The sequence below is a fragment of the Apus apus genome, chromosome 8, assembly GCF_020740795.1.
Source record: "Apus apus isolate bApuApu2 chromosome 8, bApuApu2.pri.cur, whole genome shotgun sequence".
Taxonomy (NCBI): Eukaryota; Metazoa; Chordata; class Aves; order Apodiformes; family Apodidae; genus Apus; species Apus apus.
Window position 1 is genome coordinate 24,413,097 of NC_067289.1, and position 10,530 is coordinate 24,423,626.

Here is a 10,530-nt window from a genome sequence, read left to right on the forward strand (position 1 = left end):
CTCAGGCCCGGAACCGGGGCCGCGGGTCGGCCATGGAGTACCTGGGCGGCCCGGCGGGCCCGGCGCGGCGCGGCGTGTGAGGGGGCCGGGCTGGGGGGGCTGCCGGGCTGGGGGGGCTGCCGGGCTGGGGGGGGCTGCCGGGCAGGCCTCGGCCCGGTGCCGCGGCAGGGAGGGAGGTACCCGCCAGGCCATCGACCCGGGAGCACGACTCTATAAACATAGAGTCACGGCTTTCCCTAAAATAAACAGGTGCGTTTTTAAAAAGCTGCACGTACCGCTTGGTGACTTTCTCTTCTTCCCCCCCTTCTCTGTTCCAGCCTGTGCTGCCAGTGCGGCGTGCCCATCCCGCCCAACCCGGCCAACATGTGCGTGGGCTGCCTGCGGGCCCGGGTGGACATCACCGAGGGCATCCCCAAGCAGGGCACCCTGCACTTCTGCAAGCAGTGCGAGAGGTGAGCGGCGGGGCCTGCTCCCTCTCCCCCGGGCACAGCCCCCCTCCGAGGGGAGCAGGGCCCCTGGCCTCGGTCGCTGCGGTGGGGAAGCGGGGCAGCCCCCCGGTCACGGGCAGCCCCCCGGTCACGGGCCATGAGCCAGCAATGTGCCCTTGTGGCCAAGAAGGCCAGTGGATCCTGGGGTGCATTAGAAAGGGTGTGGTTAGTAGGTCAAGAGAGGTTCTCCTCCCCCTCTATTCTGCATTGGTGAGGCTGCATCTGGAGTATTGTGTCCAGTTCTGGGCCCCTCAGTTCAGGAAGGACAGGGAAGTGCTTGAAAGAGTCCAGCGCAGAGCCACAGAGATGCTGGAGGGAGTGGAACATCTCCCTGGTGAGGAAAGGCTGAGGGAGCTGGGTCTCTTTAGCTTGGAGAAAAGGAGACTGAGGGGTGACCTCATCAATGTTTACAAATACGTAAAGGGTGAGTGTCAAGAAGATGGAGTTAAGCTTTTTTCAGTGATGATCAGTGATAGGACAAGGAGTAATGGATACAAATTGGAGCATAGGAGGTTTAAGGTGAATATCAGAAAAAATTTTTTTACTGGGAGAGTGACAGAGCCCTGGGACAGGCTGCCCAGAGAGGTTGTGGAGTCTCCTTCTCTGGAGACATTCAAAACCCACCTGGATGCCTTCCTGTGTGATGTGCTGTAGGTGACCCTGCTCTGGTGGGGGGGTTGGACTAGATGATCTTTCGAGGTCCCTTCCAACCCCTGGGATTCTATGATTCTATGTAGGGTCTAGATTATTTAAATGAGTGGATTTGTGGTCCTTGAAGGACAAGTAAGGAGGCAAATTAGTAAGGATGGCACTTGGGATGCATGAATATTAATGCTTCAGGAGGCAAAAGTTGTGGCTGCTTATTTAATATGAAAGCTGAAAGCTTGGTAAATAACTGCTCAACTTCTGAGTGATTTAATTGGCAGAAGCAGCTTCGTGTACTGTACTGTAAAATGCTCCCTGTGTCCTAGGTATCTCCAGCCTCCAGGAACCTGGATTCAGTGTACCTTAGAATCAAGAGAGCTTCTCGCCCTGTGTCTTAAAAAAATCAAAGCCTCGCTGAGCAAGGTGAGTAGCTAATTCTGTTGATATTCCACAGGGACTTGGTATTGGTATTGCATAAAATGAAGCCCTGCTAACTTCCACAGAGTTTGATCCTTCCAGAGCGACCCCTTGTGCTTGTGTAGGGCTCATTAACTGATTATATTGAGCACAGAGAATGACAGTCTGATTTCATGTAACTCTACTAGAATTTTGAGGATTCAGTAAGGGCAGGTTGTAAAAGAAAATTTCCAAGCATTGCGAGGAGGTTGTTGGTGCAATTCTGTGGCTATAAAGCATAACTGTCACTGTATAGATGGGAGTTAAGTCTAATTAATTTTTCATAATAATTAACTGAAGGAATATAACACATTTTAAGACATCTTAATTTTACAGTTTTCTTTTTACATCTTTTTAAAATTGTGTATAGAATGCCTGTTCTTACTGATTACTATGATATAAAAAAGAGTTGCAGGGACTAAATTATAAGTCACATGTTTACATTAATAAAGTATCTCTTAGTTTCAGAATCTTAGGAGAGGAAAAAACCTGAGATCATGTTTTAGGCAAAAATAATAATGTTTTGTTACTGCACAGATAAGGGTTTGAGTTAGATTGCCTTGTTGAGCCTCTTGCTGTTAAGTCTAGTAAATGCACAAAAGGTCTTTTTCTGCAGTAAATTTGCACGTTTATTCGTTTTAGAGATTAAATTGGCTTTTAAGTCCTGAAGTCCATTATACTCTCCAACTTGATCATGACAAGGCAACCAGAGCTACTGTTGAGTAGTCTTGTGTACATGACAGCCCATGAGGTTCCATCTCCAGTATCTTAGGGAGATCAGACTCTGTCTTCTAACTAACTGTTATTAATTGGGCTTGCTATACTGATACCTTTTTAATTAAGGTTATTCCTGACGTGGTTGAGGAGCAATGAACTCTACCATAAGCTTGTGTTTTCTGGAAGTCAGAGCTGCATGTTTTTAACATGTGTGAGCACAGTTGCTGAGACCTTCTTTCCCACTGGTAGGTCCGGCTGGTCGATGCAGGCTTTATTTGGACTGAACCCCATTCTAAGAGACTGAAGTTGAAACTGACTGTTCAGAAAGAGGTAACTGGAGTAGAAGGATTCTGCATGCAGGTTTTAAAAAGTTTTTATGGCAAATAGTATTATTGTATTTCATTTATTGTTATTACTACATTTTAGAGAAGTGATTCTCTTTGGTAAAGTCCAGCATGTGTTTCTTGGCTTATCTTGAAAGAACATTGATTTCAGCCTGCCTAAATTCTGTCATTAAAGTGCCACTCATCACAGATTGAAGAAGGTTATTGGCTGCTCCAGTGAAGTTGGGAAAATACTTGCAATATTTGTGACCCAAATATACTGTCTGTTACAAAGTGTGATATGGAAGATACTTCAGAATGTTGGGGTAAACCAGTTTGCTGTGTGGGCAGGACTAACAAGGAAACCTTCCAACCTTTTGTTTTTCAGGTCATCAATGGAGCAGTTCTTCAGCAAGTGTTTGTGGTGGAATATATTGTCCAGTCTCAAATGTGTGAAGACTGTCATAGGATTGAAGCCAAAGATTTCTGGAAAGCTGTAGTGCAAGTCAGACAAAAGGTAGAGGCAAACTGAATGTTCATTTGTTCTTGGCAGAACATTCAAATGGACAAATCTTTGGATGGATTGTTGATTTTCTCCATAAAAGATAAAATCACACTTGCACAGTGCCACAGAAATATGTTTTGTGTTCACATTGGGTTCTTTTCTTACCGATCTTTTAGTTTAGAAAAACTTCCTACTCTCTGGTATTATTCTTTTTAAATGATGGGTGGCAAGAGGATCTTGTGTGAATTACTAAATATCCTTCTGTATTTTAAGGCAGTGTTAGAAACCGTGGCACCAATTCTTTTATATATATTTAAATCTTATTTAAAGAAAATGGCATCTTTAGCAGTTACACAAAAATGAGAAACAAGCTTTAATAATTTGCTATAAAGGGAGCTCATCTCTGAAATCTTTTTGGTTACTTGGAATAGACTTTGGACTGTTCCTTCTCTAGATGGTCTCTTCATATAAATATTTATTCTGCATTTGCACTAGATGGTTCTTAAATAACCTTGATAATGTTACCTTTGGTTTTAGACTCTGCACAAGAAGACTTTCTACTATTTGGAGCAGCTGATTTTAAAACACAGGCTTCATCAAAATACACTTCGCATCAAGGAAATCCATGGTAAGTGAGGGTTCTTCTTAATCTTGAGGTAGAACAGGCTAACCTGTTCCATAGTGGAAGATGCAGCTTTGTTCAGGTGAACAGCAGATTGCTTAGCCTGTATTTGAAAAGAAACATAGTATTTAAGAGAGATTTGTTCATCTAGCTTTCTTTTCTTTCAGATGGCCTGGATTTTTACTATTCTTCAAAGCAGCAGGCCCAGAAGATGGTAGACTTTCTTCAGTGTACAGTTCCATCTAGGTATACCATTTATGTGTATTGCCTTGAATATCCAGAAGCTTTTGGAAAATGTCTTTTATCCTTCATTTTAAATAATTTTAAATCATTTCATAAGTGAAAGTGTAAGGAACCTGTGTTCTAGTTAAAACAGACAGAATCCCTGCTACAGAAGTGTTTTCCACTTGTCAAGCTAACAGCTAGTGTAGAACCAACCCTCATGCATTTTTTATTTCCTTAAGTTTTGGATTTGTGATACACAGATAGATACTTTCATTGCTGATTATCTCCTGTTTCAAGCAACATCCTTCTTGCTGCCTGAGGGCTCTGTTTTTATGTTTTATAGATCAAAATCATCCCAGCGTTTGATCTCACATGATATTCATAGCAATGTCTACAATTACAAAAGCACTTTCTCTGTGGAAATAGTCCCAATATGCAAGGTAGCTTCTCTCTATTTCATCTCCAGGGTGTTGTGTGGCGTGGCAGGGTTTGATTTTGATGATTTATTGTGCATTTGGGGGGATGGAGGGCTCTGCTCCCAACGAAGCACAACAAGTGCAGATAGAATTCAAAACACAAACTTAAAAAAAATCACATCTCTCCAAAGGCTTCATGAAAAACTCAGGAAATACATACATCCATTACTTTCTGTTTGTGTGCAGGACAATGTAGTCTGTCTGTCACCAAAACTGGCACAGAGTCTTGGCAACATGAGCCAGATCTGTGTGTGCATCAGAGTAACAAGCACCATCCACCTCATCGATCCCAGCACTCTGCAGAGTAAGTCTGGGGTTGTTTTCTGCACTAGGACAGCATCTGATTTTTCTGTCAGCACAATTTGTTGTTTGTTTGTTTTCATGAAATCTTCTGGTTTTAGACCTAAATGTTATACATTTGTCTGTACAATAACTGACATAGAAATTTAATAGCGAACTAAGAGAGTTCCTCAAGTTTGATTTTCTTAGTGTCCTCAGCAAAATGTGCAGGCTCGTTGTTAAGTTTCTGGGTGTTCTAGGTCTCTGTAGAGCACTTATATTTGTCAGGTATATTCATAGGATCCTTCTGGTTGGAAAACTTTAAGATCATCCTCTAAAATTACATGGCATGTAGTTTTCCTCTGCAGTATGATTCTAGCCACCCTGGTACCAGCAGCTCTGTGCTCTGAACATATTTTCTGATAAGCTCTACCAGTAAGATACCTCTGATCAGAACACATCCAGGAGAATGATTCTTGAGAGTAAAAAGGTCTGTGCTTTGGACATGTGGTTTGGCTGTTCCAGATCAGCTGCTCCTGTAGCATGTTTTTGTAGTGTGGGTCATGTCCTAGATACTTGTGTCACAAAAGGAAACTTGAACAGAACGTGTTTGGTGGTTGCCTTAATTTTGGCTGATGTTTCCTTTTAATTTCGTTGCAAGGAGTTCTCTCCCTTGTGATTGCCCATGCTGCTGTTTTATTTCCAGTTGCTGAAATTGATGGAAATACCTACTGGCGCCACCCCTTCAATAGCCTGTTCCACCCCAAACAGCTGGAGGAGTTTATTGTTATGGATATCAACAGGGTGCACGAAAAGAAGAAAGGTGCAGGTGCAGGGGCAAGATCAAACAAGGTAGGAGTTCCTGTCTGTTTGATTCAGTATTTGGGTCCTTCCTCTCCCCTCCCTCCCCTACTCAGCTGAACTTCTGTTTGGATTCACTCCACCTTGCAAAGTCAGATGTAGGCTCTCCTGTGTCTTGCCACTGACAAAAGCTCTTCTCAGGAAGGAGTGGTTTGGAGATTGCACAGGCATTGTGTGAATTCCATGTTCAGAAGCACCTCTTCTGCTGAAAAGTTTAAACTCTACTCGTTACTGAAATTATTTTACATTAGCTTTGCAACTCTTCATTTTTAGATTGTTTTTATTGAAGTATGGAGGCATTTCTTTTTAATCAGAATGAGTGATTCAGTGCCAAACATTTTCTTCTCAGTCAAAAGCTGTATGTGGTTGAGAGTTATGAAATAAATTAAGAAGTACCACCAAAAAACCTGTCTAGTTATAGAAACAGCCCCAGTGGAATTCTTGTTAAAGTGGTTGGTATGTCCATCTCTTTTTTTGTGACGAGGAGTAGCAAACAATATGTTGGATACTTGGTATAGCAATACAAGTTTAATCACATGTAATTTAAAACAGTAATATAGCAGTGCAGATGTTCTACAGCACAGTGAATTAAGCTGTGTTTGATTCCATGTGTTTTATTTTTCATTCCTCAAGCACACACTGGCTGAAGCCTGGGTACGGAAAACGTCGGAGCTGAACACAGACCATCAGTATTTCTGCTCTACTCACTTGGGGCACATCCTGAATCCTGGCGACCTGGTCTTGGGGTCTGTTCTGTTTCTGGGGTTTTTATTAATTACTTAAAGACTGAATTCTCTGGATTCTCTACAGGCTTATGTATTATCAAAAAAATAATACATATTTTTGCAATAAGCGAAAGGGATAGAATCTTTCATCTTGGCAATGAAGAGATGGTCCTAATAGAGGAAATCTTCTAGCAGAGTCATCTTGTGAAAAGGGCTGTTAGTAATAAGACAGCTGAAGTACTGATTTTAGAGCAGAGACTGGAATAGCAGTTTAAACACAGAGAGATGGGAGGGATTCTTAAAATACCAGGCAAGGTCTTTTCATTTGATAGTGAGGATCCTACGCAGCGATGACAAACGTGAGATGTTTGTCAGATCAGGCAAATTAAGTGATTCTGAAATAGGCATAAACAGGAATATTGTAGGAGCTGTTTTGAGCCCAACAGAACCTCAGTGGATATTGCTCTTTGGGCTGGGGAGGCTGGGAGGTGCCACTGAACAGAATTTGGGAGCAGCAGCTTCTAAGAGCTGTTCATAATTATGACAGCTGCATATTGATCTGGGTATTTTATTTGCTCTGTGCTTATCTTTCTTTGTGTCCTGGTTTGAGCCAGGATTAAGCCAATTTTCCTTTTTACTGATTGGCTTCATCCTGGCTCAAACCAGGACACTTAGGAGCTGTAACTTGCACTGTGCTGCTCTTTAATGCAAACATGCAATACATTGAGTTCAGTTTTTAGACTTGCAGAGAAGGTAGGATAAAAATCCCTGTTCTCATTTCAGATTCGACTTGGCAAACTGCAACTTAAATGATGAGTTTGCCAATAAGATGAACCCACACACTATTCCTGATGTGGTAAGACCATTTTTTTTCTCTGTGTTACCCAAGGGTATTAGGGACTATGATTTTATAATGAATCCTCACTAGTTCCATAGTGCCCAAAGGGAGAGGGGATATTAAAGCTGAAATTTTAATAGCATCTAATTTTGAGAATTATTTTCTCAGTACTTAAAATTTGGAGTGGTGGTTAAACAATACATTTACTGTAACTTACCTTACTCTCTGTTGGTTTTGTTCAAATTACCATGCACTGTGTGGTGAAACCTGCATTACATACAACTCCAGTGTGTGTGTCCTTTTCAGGGCATAATCCAAAGTGTTTGGAAACCTTGGGATTGACAAATGCTGTGTAGATTCTGTGGAAAACCCCCAAGTGCCAGACTGCGAATCTGCTGTTTGTTCAGCTGATTTTACAGTTGCCCAAGTGTAGCCATGGGTGTTGTTTTGGATTTTGCAGGAGTGAGGAGTGACATGGAAGGGGTGTGTGTGTCAATCTGTGCTGGGTTTCCCTGCAGGTGTTAATAAAGAAGAGCTACGACCGTACCAAGCGTCAGCGGCGCAGAAACTGGAAGCTGAAGGAGCTGGAAAGGGACAGGGAAGGCACGGACACAGACGATGAAAGGTTCAGTGTCTGCCATGAAGCTTTTCAGGCCCTCCTGCCTCAGCTGCTGGGCCAAGTCTGGAAATAACATTTCTCAGCTTCTGCTGAGGATGAACCCAGTGTGGTGCCAAAGCTGAGGTGCTGAGGGGCACAGGCAAATGTTGCTGGTTCTCTTTGAGCCTTGACACTGGCTCAGGGAGAGGTTCATACCAGTGTTCACTCTCTGCCTGTTTCCTCTTCCCTATTGCAGGAGGTGCTTTCAGCATGTGCACCTTCCTTGTGCTAATTTTATCTTGACTACTAAGTTTTCAGTGAACACAGATACTGAGGACAATGAGGCAGGGGTGTGTGGAAACAGGCTAAATCCTGAAATCTTAAGACAACACTGCAGAGTGTCCTGCTTTACTGCTGCAAAATATTAAGGCAAACTTTATGTTTTCTTCAAGAAAAGCTCAAATTATGAGACAAGTGAGTAGCACTGGAAGCATTGTGTCTGTAGCTTGCAGTTGGTGCCTGTCTAGCTACAGGGACATTTCTGTGAAAATGTGTCTGTTACTGGTTTGTAGAGTGACAGAGCTGATAGCAACAGCAGATTCTAAATAATGAAATAACTGAGTAGAAGAAACAAGGCAATTAGTTAAATGAGGAGGGGCAACTAAAATTTTTTGGAAACTACTAGGTGCTGGTAAAAAAAAGCAGAATGAGTTGGAAATGTAGAAATGGTATCAGAAGGCAAGACTGAAGGATTGCAGATTGCAGTCCTTCCTTGGGGCTTGCTTTCTTTGATTTTATTTTGGTTTATAAATTTGCATAAATCCAAAGAAGTGAGTAAATGCAGGAACCATCTTTTACAGACAATACCAGGACTTCCTTGAAGATCTCGAAGAAGATGAAGCCATAAGGAAGAATGTCAACATTTACAGAAGTAAGGACCCTTTAACCACTTAATGTCATGTAACTAAATCATTGCTATTTGAAAAAATGTTTTGGATTCATTGAATTACCCATGCCTGGAGAAATGCTGTCATGTAATAAATTCAGGTATTCAGTGTATTTCACATGCACTGAGTGGATGTTGGTGGGTTTTTTGTGCTTGCCTGTAACATGAGAGAGAGAAACATTTTCTCCTGCACCCAAAAACTCTGCTGGGAGGAGGATTTGATATATAATTTAGCACCTTCCATGAGGGCAATGGCCATAGGTCTGTTGGGCTTTAGGGGAGGGATTTCTTTGTTTTTTGATTTTGTGGTTTATTGGTTGGTTTGGGGGTTGTTTTTTCCCTTCCTTCACTGGGGTTTTTCAGGGTGGTTTGGGTTTGTTCTTTTTGCTTAGCTGTTTGGGTTTTTCTCTTGCTGCTTTTTTAGATGCAGATATTCCAGTGGAGAGTGACACGGATGATGATGGAACCCCACGAATCAGTCTGGCTGAAATGCTTGAGGATCTCCATATTTCCCAGGATGCCACTGGTGGGGAGGGAGCCAATATGATGACAGAATAATTCATTAATGCAATAAATATTCCTTTGGTGAGGAAAAAAATATCTAAAACATCAGTGCTCACATGAATGTGAAAAGTAATGTGATAACTACCACTGTACCTCTTAATAATGGGCCTGAATTCATAATTTATATATAATCTACAGCAATTAAAGTTAACTTTCTGGTGCAAGCTTTGCAATGTAAGTTCCAGAAGTTCCTCCCATCCCTGAGTGCTCTCTCCTTGCAACTTCTGCAGTGTAAAGACCAACTGGCTAACTTCAGGGTTGTGTTTTGGAAGTAGTAATTGTGTTGTACTGAAGACAGCTGATAAGAAAGGATGTCCAGAGGGAGAGATTTGATCTAGTTTGCTAGATTTGTAGGTAGAACACCTACCTACTGCTTCTTGCTTTCATTTCCTCACATGGGAAGGATTTTTCCTGGGCTAATCTTTTGCATACAATGATTTGAAGTGTTTTATGATGTTGCTGGATTATTCCATATAAGAATATCTGGGAGAAGTTCAAGAATGTATGTATCTTGTGTTCCTTTGGTAGGGGAACCCCAAATACACATGTTGTGTACACAAAAAAAACTTCCCTGTAAATTCATCAGAAAGACTGGACATTTCTGTTCAGTGTAACAAATATTGTACTCTCTTCCATGCCTGTATTGGTAGATCACAAGCAATCTGCATAATGTCTAATTGGTACACCAAGTATGAGCTATTAAAAAACTATACAGTGATTGTTGGTCCATCATTATTTAGTTAACTTTACCATCAAATATTCTCTCTACTGCAAGTCCAGGGAGGACAGAAGTGGTGTAGGAGGACATTATGTACTTACATTCATCTGGGTTTAATACACTAATGCACAAAGGTGGTTCAACAGAAATTTTAGTAAGAGTTTATGTGCATATACATTTGTTTTAACTAAATGTGGAGGCAGAGCACAGCAGGAGTGGGTTCTGCCACTGCCTGTTTTCTAACTTGGGGAAAAAAATGTTCAAAATAAATGGCATGTGTAAAGGAGGGAAATGCTGATCATGGAAAGCTGGGAAAAAGAGAGATGGGTAGGGTTAATCTAGCAGTGTGTTAATGACTCCTGTATCAAGGATCTGTATAGCTCAAATGATGTGGTTTGCCACTGTGTGCTTGTAAGAAATACACAGGGCTGAAAATTCCCTCTTTCTCCGTAGCATCAGCTGAGGGGTTGTTGGCAGCACCTCTCTCCATTTCATTGTACTTTACAGCTTCCCAGGGCTTCAGAGAAAGGGCATAAATGATGAG

General features: G+C 41.9%; 1 protein-coding gene across 1 annotated transcript; it reads left to right on the forward strand.

Moving 5' to 3' along the window:
- Nucleotides 1–9,986, forward strand: NMD3 (NMD3 ribosome export adaptor). The gene is made up of 15 exons (XM_051626278.1): nucleotides 1–76; nucleotides 318–452; nucleotides 1,460–1,556; nucleotides 2,556–2,636; nucleotides 3,018–3,146; nucleotides 3,672–3,762; nucleotides 3,924–4,002; nucleotides 4,325–4,421; nucleotides 4,644–4,761; nucleotides 5,443–5,588; nucleotides 6,231–6,343; nucleotides 7,106–7,178; nucleotides 7,679–7,785; nucleotides 8,619–8,689; nucleotides 9,129–9,986. Exons 1-15 carry the CDS (start codon nucleotides 33–35, stop codon nucleotides 9,260–9,262), a joined length of 1,515 nt encoding a protein of 504 aa, XP_051482238.1. The 5' UTR covers nucleotides 1–32; the 3' UTR covers nucleotides 9,263–9,986.
- Nucleotides 9,987–10,530: the final 544 nt, after the last annotated feature.

What these genes read in the sequence shown, in the direction of transcription:
- NMD3 (XM_051626278.1), top strand. Translation starts at nt 33, where the DNA reads ATGGAGTACCTGGGCGGCCCGGCGGGCCCGGCGCGGCGCGGCGT. An exon ending in GGCCCGGCGCGGCGCGGCGT is followed by an intron (nt 77 to 317) that starts GTGAGGGGGCCG and finishes TCTCTGTTCCAG; the next exon opens with CCTGTGCTGCCAGTGCGGCG. An exon ending in CAGTGTACAGTTCCATCTAG is followed by an intron (nt 4,003 to 4,324) that starts GTATACCATTTA and finishes TATGTTTTATAG; the next exon opens with ATCAAAATCATCCCAGCGTT.